Source organism: Micropterus salmoides, unplaced genomic scaffold (genome assembly GCF_014851395.1).
Source record: "Micropterus salmoides isolate LMB-PRFRI ecotype aquatic unplaced genomic scaffold, ASM1485139v1 Ms_hic_scaffold_1, whole genome shotgun sequence".
In the NCBI taxonomy this organism is placed as follows: Eukaryota; Metazoa; Chordata; class Actinopteri; order Centrarchiformes; family Centrarchidae; genus Micropterus; species Micropterus salmoides.
Genome location: NW_024040040.1, coordinates 38256438 through 38272784, shown reverse-complemented (window position 1 = coordinate 38272784; position 16347 = coordinate 38256438). Strand labels below are relative to the sequence as shown.

The window sequence follows — 16347 nt, the reverse complement described above, 5'->3', positions numbered from 1 at the left end:
CGCTGGAAGATGATCACAAAAACCTGCTGGATGACGTGTCAATGATAAGTCTCAGAAAAAACTTAGAGAATGTGAAATGGGGTCGTGCAAAGCTTTCCCACTGTTTGGTATTTAAAAAAGGTTCCTTCTCCTCTGTGCTGTTGCCATCTCGTCCATTTCCTTCTAACGTTTGACACTTTTTTTCTAAAAGCCTTAATGTATGACATGGTGTGGTGAAAGCATAGATGTTCATGAGTCACAAAATGTAAGTCAAGTCTGAAGTCTCTAATGTTATCTTACTTAATATGTCTATTCCAAGAGCATTTTATCCTTTTGAATTTGATCCAGTGTAATAACCAGTATGGGTTATAGTGTAGGAACTACAATAACAGTAGTCTTTAAGCACAAATATAGAGGAAAAAAGTTGTATTTTATTGTATGTATTAACTGTATTTTTTCCTTAAACAAATGCCCGCATCAAGTCAAACATTGCCTCATTGAATTGCAAAGACTAAAAGGTAACAACACATAAACACTGCTCTAATTTATCTGACTGTACACTTGAGACTTTTTAAACCAATACTGTCTGAGTAGAATACATGGGTTTCTTATAATTATATAATTCTTTTTTAAAAATATGAAGAATAAGGAAAATAAACACTATGTGTACCTTAACAATGTGGGTCTTTGTTTAAAAGAAAAACACACTGCATTTATATACAAACAAAACGATTCCCAATGAGGTGTGATCATTTGTCAAGCAAATGTAATTTAAAGTAACGCCACTTTTTTGGCTTTGGCTAATTATTTAAAAATAACATTTTAATACCTGCTACACCACAAATACTTGGATGGCCTAATTTGTATTGTAGGCTACAATTCAACTAAATTTCATGGATTCTTTAAACCCTCTGAAACCAAACTCAAATATACATATTGGTATGAACTAAAACACCACCTGATGCGGAGGTAAAGGCTCGATGCCAACAACAGCTGTGTGTACTTTAAATACATTAGCGCTAACACTTAAAAAAAAATCATCTAAAAAGTTTTAAAAAACATCATGCAGAGACTTGACTTCCTGTAGGGGCCTGTGCATGTCTCATTTTGATTTGACAGCGACTGTAGCTGCCTTCTGTAAACTCATCTTTATGTTCTCCATACTGATGACACCTCACTTACAGTATATGCCTAGTGTGACGGCCCCTCTGCAGGGTTCATACTGCTGTTTTATATGCTTTCTGTCTCCAGGGCTGCAGACCTGATAGGCAGGGTAATCAGCAACATGGGACACACCTGGGCCTGGTGTGCCCAATGCTTATAAGAGTAGCAGTCAATCTCGGTTGGACATCCTCATCTCACAACTTGCTTTGTTGTGTTTGGTTTCCTTGTCTTTGTTTTTACAGCACAACATCCATTTTCACCCATCCACTCCCCACACTACTGACTTTACAGATTCTTCCCACTCATTGCTTTTGCTTATTTTCTTAATAAATCCCTTTGTTATTTAGTTTACCTGTGTGTCACCCGTGTTTTTGTTGCAGTCCAAGAGCCGGGCTGTAGCTGACACTAGTCACTGTTCTCTGACTGATGGTTTTTAATATTTAATGAGTGGTGGCCAGAGATCTTCACAAGTCATTTTATGCAAGTGCAAGTCAAGTCTCTTTTTGGAATTCTAAGTGTTCCATCCACTGTGCATCTTTCCTCGGAATGCACTTTGCTTTGCCTTTTAATTATCTAATTTAGCTATTTCTGTTTAATACAATCATTTTACTTATTATTTTTTTAATCTACATAACCATATCGATAAGATCACTTAAAAATATCATACTCGCTAGCTGCCTAGCATACAATTGTTGCCTGTATCTTAATATAGAGATGTAGCCAAGCAATAAAATATATATTATTCCTAAAGCATCTATGAACATAATCTTTACAAAGAAAAGAATTACTGAGGCAATAACACAGGACAAGTAGCCCATAAATATAGAAGGAAACCTGTGAGTCACGAGTAAAGCCACCCATCCCTATGCTTCTCAAAAATTACTGTTTCCTAAATAATAACAATACTATTTAATGAATTCACAGTCAGTCATCGCTATGAAAAAAACAAAGCAACCAATTCAAATTAGAGAAATCATTTCCATCAAAGGAAAGTCATGTTCTGCACAAGGAGATGATTCTGTTAATATATCAGAATCAATCCAGAGATCATCATAGATGTTACATTGTGTAGTCTACATTTATTCTGAATGGACTAAATACCCTTTAAATAAGCCATTAATGGAAAGTGAAAGTATTACTGCGGGCTTGTGAAAGGGTTATGTGGGCGGATTTCCTACACTGCTACCAGTGGCGTAGTGTGACATTAGTAGAACAACCAGATCATAAAATGAAGAGCTAGTTACCTGATTTTCAGAATTTTTGTTTCTGCCCAGCTTATTATCTAGCACGATTATTATCTGTGTGTGTGGATTTGTGTTTTGTGGGGGCAAACTTTTAAGAGATTTAAACGCTCCTATTTGCAGGAAGGTTTTTAGAAAAAGAAAGAGGGAGACAGTGTATGTCCGTATATGTGTGTGTGCGTGAGTGCTTGTGTTTTGTCATCCCTGAAAATGGGTGATTTGGTTAAACAGAGGTTCATAATGGACATAATTATTGCACACACCAATTACCTTAAATAAATGATTGCTCTCTCTTGCAATCACACAAAGTAGTGCGCCATAATCAGGAAGCCAATTGACTTGCTGGAGTGTGCGTCTGCATCAGTCTGTGTGTCTATGTGACTCTGAGCGTGTGTGTGGTGACGAAATACACACCGTGCGATCAGACTGACGGCTGGATTAAACCTCACACTAGGCCAGATAAAGAGTCAGAGTGAGAGAGGGAGAATAAGAGAGACAAACATGGAGAGAAATTACTCTCATGCACACACAGAATCACTCCGATCCATCTTACATTTGAGCTCCAAGCGAATGAAGTCAGTGTTGCCCAGGTTTTCCAGGAAGACGCCATAGGGTGCACTGGTCTTGAAATAGAAGGAGATGTCGGCGCTGGTCTCACCCTGGAAGGTGGCAAAGTGCAGGTAGGATGATGGGGTGGTGAATGATGCGGCGTTCCAGTAGTTGTCTGTGAAAAAAAGCAAACAGAATTACAACGCTGAACCAGCCCGTCCCCCGCACGCACGCACGCACACGCACGCACGCACACCCCCCTGCATTAGCGCTGTGGCAAACATTATTACCCATTCTGATCTGATATGCTGCAGAATAAATTCATTCTAGAAATGGTTTCATTTCAAATGGTTATGCATACATTTCATTTTATTCCAATCTATTCTGGATAAAACATTGATATCTCAGGCCCATTGTTTAATGTGGCTCATTTAATTTCTCCTCAGTAAAAATGGATTTCATCACCTAAAACTCTATTCCTGTGCAGAGGTTTTAACATCGCCTGTCATTTCCTGCAACTGCAATAATATTCAGTAGAAAGTTGATCACATGATAATAGCAGAGAAGGGGACAAGGGTACATGGACAAAGTGTTGCGGGATTTTTGATGACAACTTTTCTAATGGCTTTTATGAAGCGAAACCAGCGGCTGCTAATGAAGATGAAGTAGCAGCACGTTAAACAGCTGCTGATGAATTATCAGACTGTGGTTGATGAAGTGACTTCTCTGCGGTCTCCCCTCCTCGCCTCTTGCCATGTCTCTGTCTCGCTCCTATCACTCAAGGAAGATGAAGAGCAGGTAGGAAAGTAAGGGAGGAGCAGCAGCAGGGGAGGGGAGCACGGAGAGGACAGCTGAGGAGAGATGGTAAGAAGAGGAAAGATGCCAGGCACGGGTGAGAGGATAGAATATTGAAGAAGTGAGGGAAAAGAGGAGAGTAAAGTCATGCAGAGGGCAGATGACAGCTGGGGGGAGGGCAAGAGGAAGAGAAGAGCGAAGGCTAATGTGGTATCAGCTGTGTGAGATCTCTTTGATGCCTCTGAGGATTGGCCTCAGACCCTCCACCACAACCCTGGAGGAACAGCGGAGCAGCAGGGAGAAATATGTATGTGTACAAGAAGTGTGTGTTAGGATGGCAACTAATGATAAATTTAACCATCAATTAATCTTTAAATTATTGACCTGACGTGTATCTATAGGTCTACAAGATGACTTTAAACTAGCCGATCCAAGACTCGATGTATAATGACAAACCCTCAAAACTGAGAATGTAAGTTTTTCTAGTTAAATGACAAATGTTTATCTATTCTAAAGATTGTTGCTGATTGATTTTCTGTCGACCAACGGATGAATTCATTGACTCGTCATTTCAGCACCACTTTTCTTCCTTTCGAATGTGTGAGTTCAAACCTATTTTTTGCGCACAAATGCGTTCACATGTGTCCTGTGTATGTTTGCGTGAGTGTGAGTGCATGCCTGTTAAGAGTACATATGCGCTAGTGTCCACGCCATCTATGTGTGTTTGTGTCTGCTGCTTCAGTGCGATAAGCGCTCCCCAATGACAGGGCTGAGCTCCTACCTTCTCCTCCTTCGCCTCACATCCTGTCACCAGGGGCAAGGGCAGATAGCGGACAAGCACACACACACACACAAGCGTGACCACCTACTGATGCCGTCTTTGTGATTAGTGTGTTTGAAGTTGGAATACTGTTCATTTCTCTACGGGAGGCGCGGCCAATTATTGAACAGGGTTAATTGAGGACTAAACAGGAGGAAGCCTGCAGAGGCCACAGAAACAAATCATTATGTGTTGTACTGATGTTCCATCATAGCAAGAAGAAAAAAACAGGGCCACATATTATAGCTGGTGACAATCAGATGTGCAATGACTGACTGATTACAGGGGATAGTTTGGATGATTGGAGCATATGAAGGGGCTTAAAGGTACAATAATGATGTTTTTTCACTAGAAATAACCAAAAGGTTACAGGAGTAGGTAAAGAGTAGAAATAAAAAGCTGCCACAGTTGGTCTCCCAGTCCCTTACAGTGCCATTGTTCCATCCATCCACCAGGTGCCCTCTGACTTTCCCTCCTTTCACCCTCATTTGACTGCCCTCCTCACACCTGTTCCCACTTCTCTCACCTGCTCTGCAATTGCCTGGCCTTCCCCGCACACCTCAACACCTGCATCCCCATAATCAACCGCCCGCTACATAGCTACCAGATCCTTTGTTCCCTGGTCAGTTTATCTTTGTTGCTATGTTCCTGTCTTACCTTGTGTTTTTGCTTTTGAGCTTCTGGCACCCAAACCCAGACGTTAACCTGGACCTGAACCTGCCTACCTGTTACCTGCCTGCCAGCTATGTTTTGTCAAAAAAATTAGGGGGTTGACAGAAACTGAGTGTTGGAGAGAAAACAGTGTTAGAGGAATAAACACGGAAGCCAAATCATAAACCTGATTGCCCGTGTGCCAGATCCACAGATGCAACTGGTTGGCCAGACTCTGTGGCACATTTATCACTCCCATATTGAAATGTTTATCAAACAAATATTTCAAAAACTGATCCAGCACATAAATGTCTTTGCTAACAGAGACACCACACATATTAAACTGTTAACGCCTGATAACGTGCTTAAAGGCGAGGCAAAGTAAGTATACAGTGTACAGTTTATTCATGTGTTACTCCCCCCCCTAATGTACAAGACTTACAGTAGATAGAAACAAGAACGCCCTAGGTACTGCGTCAATGGTTAACAATGGGTGCTTCAAAGACAGGCAGTTTTCAAATGAAATCTGAAGTGGTGTGCTTGATGAGCCATTTTTATCTGTCTAATAATTGCTTCTCAAGGTGATGCAGAAATTCTCATCCTGTTGTCACTTCTCCTGGATGCCCTTGGTCTCACTGTGTGGTGCACTACTTAGCCAGGAGGATCTCAGATCTACTTTCAGGTTGTCTGTGGCCTTTGTTGCTGAGCTATTTGATTGTTAGACGCTTCATTTACTAAAGAAACAGGATAAAAGTTGATTTATATTCATTTCTTTTCTTCTATTAAAGTTCAGACGAAGCCTTAGATGGCCTCAAGAATATTTTACTGCTTGGTGGTGGTCTTTAATAATTCCTATCCCAGTGCACCTAACTTTAAACCACTATTTGAAACATTTCACAATGCATACAAGGACTGGGCCCAGCGAAAAAACATAATATTACAAACCAGCACTCTGTGGAAAGACCACTGCTGTCTGGATGAGAGGACCACCATCAGTTAGCAGCATGTAATAACAGACAGTCTACTGAGTGCCCACAAAATAAACATGCAGATTAAGCATTAGCATCAGGCTTTATAGCTTTTATGCTCCGGGTTGTTGCTGCAGTGACCATGGTGATTAGAATATAGCAACAGCTCTATCTGCACAGTTTTCAAGAAAACAATTTCACAACAAGCAATACTATTACTGAGGCTCAGTCCTATGGCTGGAGGATGTTTGATGTATAGCTACTGTTCTACATTAATCCAGCTGGAGCAAAACCAAATCTTTAATTAGTCAGTCTATCATTTAAGTCCACACTAAAATATCTCAACAACTACTGGATGACTGCCATGAAATCTGGTATAAACCTTCATGTCCCCCTCTGGATGAACTGTAATAGCTTTAGTGATACACTGAATTCTCATCTACCGCCACCATCAGGTCACAAATCAGTCACTCCAGGATTTTGGGATTGCAACTACTAACACAAATTCAAAAAATCCCAGTGAATTGAATGTGACTTGCAGTTTTGACCAACCATGCAACTTTCATCATCGCAGTTTCCCGCAAAACGTAGTCATACGTCTGCTTGTCACTTCCTTGCAGCAGACATGTGATCTCACATTTGCCAAAAAAAAAAAGGATGAAAAACAGGATCCTGATCTTCTTGACCAAAGTGGGGGTAAACTGCAAAATGTGCAGTCTTGTGGTTGAACATAAAGGGAATTGTGATTGACAGAGAGTGGCAGAAACGCATGGAGGACGTCAGACGAGACAACTCACTTTGACACAGGCTGTAGCATCCTGGTCAACTGTAAGTGCTGAAATAATCAAGGTAAGCTGGTTTGAATATGCAGGGTTAGAGGTAAGGTTAGGTCTGCAAAATCCTGGAGTGACTGTTTAATGATTCAGCTATAATTCTAAAGTTTAAAAAATCTACCTTTGCAGTTTTCATTTATTCCCATGATTCCATCGCAAAAACATTCCCCAAAACATTGAAACATTTTGCCGCAAAATCAGCGATTTTAGGCCGCAACAATCACAAAAAAGGCCCACGAGAGTACTTTGATTTAGAACCAAAAAACTAATGACATTCCCATCAGCCGCAGCTGTACTTATGTTTAGTGCTAATAACCAAATGTTAGCATGCTGAAACACAAAGCTAAGATAAGATAGTGAACATTAAGTAAGCATTAAACATGCTAAAAATTGTGAAGTGAACCCATCACAAAAGAACCATCCATCAGCCAGATAACCCAAGTTTAAGTTCTTGCAGGGATCTGCAGCTACCCCAACCACATCTTAAAATTATTATCATTATTATGGTGAGTTTGCACTTCATGAGTAGATGCTCTTTACATATAGTTGTTTCTTTAAAAGGAGGTTGTGAACATCGTTGGGCCCATCAAATACTTTGACTAAAAACAGCTGCTGACCTCTGGATTAGGCCACAGGGACTCGTGTAAAAAAAAAAAAAAACTCACTGAACTGTAGCGGCTGACATGATGTGAGATATAGTTTGAGGTGAAGTTTGGGTCTGGAAGCCAACTAGATGATTCATCTGTCTATGCTTGACCAGATGGGTTATGTGCCAGTACCAGCAGATGGTAAGGATAACTGACTGCACTGTCTCAGGCCATTAGCAAGGACATTTTCAGGCGCACACACACAAATATGTGCATATACATTAAAAACACTAATTCATGTACACTGTTGGCTGCGGGCAGAATAGACCACACTTACTGCAACAATAGCTCATATTTATAACCTCAACCTCACACATGCTGCATGTACTCGCAGAGTGAAGTGTCCTATCACTGCAGATCGTGACATTTAGGATCTCAGGCTCTGCTGGAACACTTATTACTCAGTTTATTGGAGCAAACACACGCTCTGCAATCTCATTTAACTATTCCACTTGCTACTTACTTCAGGTGCAAAGTGGGTGGGAGGCTTTTTCATCAAACGACTAAGAATAGTGTCATCTAAAAAGAGAGACAGCGGCACCTATCTTGGAAAGTGATGCATCTGGCTTAGAAAGTGCCCCTTAGGACACAGCTCAGATGTCATTGTTCAAAACACAACAATTGAACCTACATAATATAGTTCTGAAACGTGTTTAACTGTGGCATGACAAGCCTATTTTCCTGCCCTATGCATATTTCTTTCTCGCTTAAACTTCCATTGAGACTCATTTGTGTGTGATTGAGCCATCTGTGGAGTGTAATTTTATTGTCTAGGTACTGTATATTTACAGTAAACATAGCATTAGAATTTTCAGGCAATTAGTTTGTGTCTTTCATTTTTAGGCCCAAGAAGCCCTTATCAGTCTCACTTTTTAATTAAGTTGCTTGTCACACATTTGTAGCAAGAAAGAAGGAAATAAGTATAATTTATTTCTCTATTTTTCTTATATATTATTTCTTGTGCATCAGCCATTATTCAAAGGAAAGAATACATGTACTCTGTCTTTTTCATGAATATAATGCTATGCTAAAAACTGCACATGCATATGGGACTGCTTTGGGTAAAAAACATCCACCAAAACCTCGGGATCACCTTTTGTTTTCCTCTGTCAGAGTTACTGGAACTGGTTGAGTTTCAGTGTTCATTGACATTTCAACAGAATTATCAGCTGTTGGAGAGAATAAACCTTTGACTTTTCTATTTACACCATGGTCAGCTGTTTTGGTTTACCTGTTTGGTCTATTGAATCATTACCATGCACAATATATTTACACCTAAATTTCACAATAAACAGATCAATTCAATTTATTTTCTTTAAACAAACCAAAACAATGAGCTTTATGTAATGCATACACACTCAATGTCTCAAAAAGCCTGTCAGAATTACATCACTTAGACACTACATGTTAGCATATGAACAGTGACAAATGGTACAAACCAATTAATTAGTTTTGTACTATCCTAGGTGACCCTAGTAAGCATTTTTTTTTTTATGGTCAGTCATGAGACCAAGCATGTCTCAAAGCAGGTGCATTACATTATATTAATAGAACATATGCCGCTTTGCTTCATTTGCTGTCATTGATTTTCATTCCCATCTATTAAAATGTCCAAACCCTTTTAACATCAATAAATGGGGCTAATTCCTCTTTGTCTGCCTGTGACTGTATAGGCTGCCATTAAACTAGCCATGGAAATGGGCTTCATTAATGCTGGAGCATGTACACACACACAGGCGCAAGCACACACTCACACACGCGCGCGCGCGCACACACACACACACACACACACACACACACAGAAAGTTGCACTCTTACTTGCCTGTGTGCCCACCACAGACACACACACACAGACACGTACACATGCACATACACACACACACACACACACACACAGAAAGTTGCACTCTTACTTGCCTGTGTGCCCACCACAGACACACACACACAGACACGTACACATGCACATACACACAGACACATAAGTACCTCCTTACTAAAACTTTCCCTCACTGCCCAAGACATTAGTCATTTGCCTATGAAAACCCATTATATGGCAGCCAATCATCATTGCTCTTACTGAGACAGAGCTCCATGCACAGTATGAGGGGCATCAATCATACACGGAGTACCTATTCACGTGTGAAATTTTTAATATATGTTTAATATGCCTTAATGGGCCAATATATAATGTATGCTCCATGTTCCAGTGTCTTGGCCAGCAGTGTTGCAAACATACCTCAAAGTCATCTCCATTTTAAAGTTAGTTGGTTAATTTGGTCACTTAATAGAAAAGAGGATAACGTCGTCTTTGTCTCTCATACACACACAGTGGATAGATAGACAGAGTGAACAGAGTAGGACAAAGAGAATATGGCTCCTTCCAGGTGACAGAAGGATCCATCTTTAGTAATTGTGTCTACCATATCGCTACATGATAGATCCACACACACAAACAGATGTGATGTCATGGGTCATTAAATCATGGTTTGTTTGTATGTTGGCAGCTCTGTGATGAGGGGACATTAGTGAGAGACTGGCACCAGATTGTTGATGAAGGGAACATAATGAGTGTGACACCAGTGAGGAGTGAGGGCAGGTGTTCTGTCATGTTCTGCAACCTCGACAGAACCAGGCCACTTCCTGTCTTCCGGATGAATGTACGCACGGACTGATAGATTAAAATGAGAGCAGAATATTTGGTGCATGAGAGATTTGTAAACTCATAGTTTTCTTAAGATATATTCCTCTGTGGTTGTAAATGCAGTACTGTCTCTTAAAAAAAACACGCAGTATGCACATATCTGCACTCGCAGTCTGCCGAGATGGCATAGCTACACTCTATTATTCCTTTTAGTATGAAAAATGAGCAGTCAATGGATAATATATGAAGCATTAGTATCGTAATGATCATGCTGCCTGGCACTAAAGATTAAATCCATGTTTGCTTTTTCTTTCCACAGGATATTACTTTCCACAAAACCTCTCTGGTATTTGTTACATCACATAGCAGATACCGACATTACTTCCTCTCTATGCTGTTTTAATGTATTTTGTCTTAGGAGAGAAAAAAAGAAAGACAGAGAATGAAGGAGGCTGAGACAATCTTAAGAGACAAAATCACTTGATTGAGGAATTCATACTGTTCTATTCTGAATCCTCTCAACGGGTAATACATTTGGGAAGTCAGCATCAGATTGAGATTGCTTTCACAGCTGTAGTTTGGTTCACTTGTTTCAGATTAAAGAAGAACACCATATATTGTTCCCTTTTACTGTAGCTGTAGTCTGTTTCATGTTCAGGTCACAATCAGGATCACAATCTGGCTTGAGGGATATTAAGCAAACGAAACAGCTTCATGGCTCCTGGCAGCCTCCAGAGAGCAACTGAGGACCACCAGTATACACCAGACACACCATACAGACAGAAGAAGTAGTCAAGGTAGAATAACCAGGATGTGCTGATATGGGGGAGCAAATGTTAAAAATAAAATAATAGCTGTTTTTTTGGAGAGCTGACGTGCATAAAGCAGAGGCATATCCATGTCAGACTGCGTCATCTTCAAGTTGCCTTGCTGACCCCCCTGGTGTGCAGGCTCACATAGAAAACAGCGGTTGCGGGTGTTTCGGTGTACATCACACTCTCGTGTGTGTTTTTCCTGCCCCACAGCTACTGAATATTTCCTTGTAAGGTAAGCGATTCCTTATGGCTGCGTTGCTTTACATCGTTAGGACAAGGTTTCCACTATCCATTTGACTCTTAGGAGTTTGTGTGAAAGCCCATTCAGATTCAGAATGAGAAATGTTTCATTTAGCCAAGTACAACAGATGCTTCAGGAATGTGATGCAATTAATCCATGCCGATCTGACAGAAACCCAGTACTCACTGCAAGACTGACCCCCCGCAGGTGAAACAGCAAAAGTTCATAAGTTAGAAAGGGAAAGAAAGCTGGTCAATATGATAGAGCGGCAGAACCTGTGTGTGTCTTCCAGCTGACCTGAAGTCCCACAGAGAGCAGTGTGCCAACACTGATTAGAAGAATAGACAGGAAGAGAAACAGCTAGGATTATACTGCCTCTCAGTGTGTTTGTGTGTGTGTGTGTGTGTGTTTCTGCAGTATCTGATATCAGATGTTTACCTGAGAAACAGCCAAAACTACAAGGACAAGATAGAGGGGAATAAAAGGATGAAAAAATGAGTCTTTAGATGGAAAGTCTCTGAATAGAGTTCAAATACCTCTATCGGGTCCCAGACACATACATAAGCACAAATATCATGTGCCTACAGACGCAAACACACACATAGTAATTTTCCACAGTAGAAAGACAGTCAAGATAAAGCAACTGTTTCTCTGAACGATCGCTACAATGTCAGTATGAGCAATGTGTTATTTTCACACTCAAGTGCAAACCCAGAATAACAATGTGCCCAATTGTGCTCTGCTATGCATGAAGTGTTTTCTCTTGTTCTCTCACGGTGGCTTTTAATTAAGACTCCATTCAAACCATCAGAGCAAATTCTAATCATCAAAAGGTTTGTTACTTTCCGAAAGTTCGGCTAACAATGTCTGAATGTATTGTACAGTCTAAGACATACTAATAACGTTCCACATCCACTGGGATTAGGGATGAAGAAAGAGTCAAAATGTTCTTCCACATAAGGAGAGTGAAGATAATTAAAATCAAAGAACTCTTTTCCTCTTTTTGAATTCTGTTGGTTAAGTTAACACTTTTTTAGTTGCATTTTTGGTAATAGCATAAACTCCTCAAAAGTTTTAAAGGTTCAGTGTTTAATATTTCTGAGGATCTATTGACAGAAATGCAATAAAAGATCCATATCTGTGTTTTCAGTGGTGTGTAAAAACCTCACATAATAAACCTTTACCCCATTTATATCTACATAACTGCAGGTCCCTTCCATGGACGTTGCCACGTTGCATCATCATGTTTCTACAGTAGCTGAAAATGGACAAACAGCGCTACAGAGCGCGTTTTGTCATTACATTCTTCTTGTTCTGCTTCTGGTAGAATTCAGGCAGTGCAGACACTAATAACTATACTGAATACGTACGTTAGAAGAAGAAGAAGTAGTAATAATTTACAGCAGGGATCTGCAAATAAGTTTTGCATTGGAGCAATATTTAGATGGTAGATGAGCATATAAGTCATGATACTGACTTGCATCAAAATGTGGATTGGTTAATTCAGTCAGTAAGGTGCAGCACTCACAACCCAAGGGTTGAGTGTTTGATCACACCTTGAGATAACTTTTTTTTACTCTCATGCATGTGCTGCACACCGAATACATGGAGTACCTATTCAAACACCGAAGCAAACACATGCTTCGGTGTTTGATCCATATCCATCAACCTACAGACTCTTTTAATGTCATTCAGAATGTTTCAAAGTAAAAGCTCAGTTCAAGTCCAAATACTGTATTGTACAGTAAACAAGCTTATTGTGGTTTTATTTTGTAGGCAAAACCACTAAAGAGGAAGTGATTATGTGAGTAACTGTTGCTGTCATGACTGAGATCTATTTCAGCACCACTATCAAAGTATTTATTTATTTATACTTTTTGCCGCTATCAAAGCACCATAATCTGTCTGTGGGCCAGATATTATTGTTGGCGGGCAGTTTTGGATACATAATCATGAGAGAATGAATGTGTTTCCCTTGTCAGTGTCTATAATGTGGTTTATAATGGACTGTGGTGCAGAAACAGTGACAGTGTTTCACAGTCTTGGCTAACATTTTCATGTTATGTGTCAGTGGACAAGTCGCAATAACACATGGTTTTACTGAATAATTAAGTAAATATAATTTCTTAATAAATATACTTAAAGAAACCTCATTTCTTGCCTGGCTACTCTCTGCTGTCTCAGAAGAGACACCTTTTGTGCTGTGTCAGCCACTGTACCTGTCCGACGCTCTTTGAAAGAGTAGGGGGCAGTAATAGACTGGACAGATGGTTGCAATTCACAACCCTCACCACTAAATCTTACACACTGAACCTTTAACTATTGCCAACACATCGCTGACCGTACAGTTTCTAACATTAAGTAATATAGTGGGTGGTTTTAATTGTGGGTTTGTCAATGGTTAGATGTGCATAGACTGAGCAACATCTGTTGATAAATGACCATGGTTGGTGCCGCAAGTGTGATGCAACCGTGGCACGGGTCACAGAGACACTTCTACAGGTGGGATGCCCTTTTGTGCTACCACTGTTAAGTATTTGAAAACATCCACAGAATGGACCAGAAAACAACTGGATGTCCCTGAAGGACTGACTCCACATTGTTTAAATGTGCAGGTAGACCACGTACCCTTGATTGCCATCAGAGGCTTCTCCAGTAAACGGTACAGTGAAGTGTTACAAAGAGGGAGATATCATACATCATTAACCGTTTTTCCATATATTGTTGTTTGAAGTGAGACTTTTTTAATGTGTAGATAACAAACATTTCTTAGCTTGCTCCTGCCCTTTGCAGGTGCAGTGAATTACATGCACAATGCACCTGCCACTTAAAATAGTCAATTCAGGTAGTAATTCAAGAATAAGTACGAATGTAGTGAGCTATCATTTTTAGATGCCTAGCACTTTGCTCTCTAGTAATATACAATCCTTTTAGTTCCCCTCTGTTACATACCTGAATACATCAAAAGTGATAGTGATAGGGAGACAGCTGGCATTGACTTGATTTCCATGAGTAATTTTCATTTGGCACAGAAAGGTTGAGTCAAGCAGAGTGGAGGGAGAGTATAGAGAGGCAAACATCACATAACATTTTAACTCTGAACATGCTGTCCTACATTGTCTTGCCGACATTCAGAGAAGACGATGTATCTTTTGGAACCTATAGAGAGCTCAGCTTCTTATGCACAGGAGGTCATAAGTCAAAAGTTTCTACAATTTTCCTGACTGGGGTGCCTGCACTTGTTATCATAGGTTATTGAGAATGCAATATTCTCCCAGCTAATTTATTCAGTTTTAATTACATTTTGGAAACATTCCAGTCTAGTTTTAGGCTGTTTCACTGAATACGAGACAGCTTCTGAGAGAGTCACATATTACCTTCTTTGGACAAAAAGTTATAAAAGAATGTGATCTTATACATTTTAGATCTTCGTGGTCTCTTGTCCATGCTGTACTACCTGATCTGCTTCAGCGAAGGTGTTGGCATTTCAGACACAACACTACCATGGTTCAACAGACATCATAGAGCAGTCAGTATTTTAACAGGTAACACAACCTTTATCTGCTATTACAACGCACAGCCTAGTGACCTTTGTTGTAATCACCATCTCGTTTTCTCTACAAATTCTTCCACAGAGTAAAATTTTTACACAAGAGTCCTTTAGTCCTTTTGCTCCCCGACTGCTCCAAAGCTACACACAATGTCAACAAGGGGAACTTTAATATGAGCTGTATTAAAGAGACCAGGGGTGTTCTCTTGATTCAACCTTTGATGAGCCGTTCGCAAAGGTTATGTGGTCATGCCTCTATAACCAGCTGAGAGTTATTTTGAAAATGAAACCCCCCCTAGCACACATATTTCCTCTCAATTAGGCCATTGTAACTGCAGTCCTTTTGCCTCGCTCAAAGGTCCCTTTTAGACCTGCAGCTAATCCAGACCAGAATGCTCACAACAGTTTTCATTTCTCTGTTCAGGCTCCCTGTAAGGTTTGAAGTTCTTTTACTTCTAAAGCACAGCGTGATTTAGCTCCTGGCTACATTACTGAACTTTTCACCTTGGCATCCTCTGGCAGAACCTCCTGTATGTCCCACAGTCAGGACTCATGGGGACCGAGTCTCCATTTGGGTTCCAATAGTGTGTATTAATAAAACTAACTTAATCAGGTTGACCCTTAATACAAATTTGGTTTCAGAGCCAGTTTTTAGATAAATTCCTTCTTCTGTTTTTATTTATTTATTATGTATTACTGTTCTGTAATAGGCTTGTTATAAATCAGTAACCTCCACTATTATCAGTACAGCAGGAGCCCTTCTTCAACCAAGCTGAAATCTCAGCTAAAGTTAATTCTTGTAAGTCCAAGATTCAATAATTCATTAATTATTTTATTAATCATTCTGGATTCTGACATAGTTACATATTTGCCAAGCTGCCCATCATATATATAGTACATTCGACACTTACCATCTCCTTGGCAACGAAGTGGTCCAACAGTGAGCTTGGCCTCAGAGCCTGACCTGTTGGTGTCACCCACGGCAACCTGGCTGACTGGCAGGTGTTCCTTGTAGACCAACAGACCCGAATCTTCTCTCCTGTAAGATTAGTGGAAAGAAACATGCAGACAGAGGTAAGAAGAGATTCTAGGTTACATGCTGTTTCATATGTTCGTACTTTTAAAATCTGCAAATTTTTTGCATCTTTTGCTGTTTAGAAACCTTCTTTTATTTTGCACATATGTGATGATATGGCTACACCATTCATTTAAATAAGGCAGCAGTGGATCCTATGCTTCAAACTATAACACTCCAGGCTCTGTGGTCAAGTTAGCAGTAATAAATATGCAACAATTGGTTAGACTGGGTAGACAACAGGCATGACTTTCTTTGGAGGCCGTCCTTAGTTTGACTGGAAATACAGTTGTCAACATAACCATTTTATATACACACATTTGTAGTAAACATTCCTTCATTCATTAGTAGTTCATTAAGAATGATGTCCTCAGACCT

At 40.0% G+C, this 16347-nt stretch overlaps 1 protein-coding gene across 1 annotated transcript in view; it reads right to left on the bottom strand.

The window, feature by feature from the left end:
* The window catches only part of cntnap2a (contactin associated protein 2a), a 387477-nt gene that overhangs the window by 39941 nt on the left and 331189 nt on the right, over positions 1-16347 (bottom strand). The window contains exons 17-18 of the mRNA XM_038726358.1: positions 15806-15933; positions 2938-3108 (exon numbers count right to left, since the gene is read on the bottom strand). Of these exons, the coding sequence (XP_038582286.1) occupies positions 2938-3108; positions 15806-15933 (299 nt within the window). The remainder of the gene's footprint in view (positions 1-2937; positions 3109-15805; positions 15934-16347) is intronic.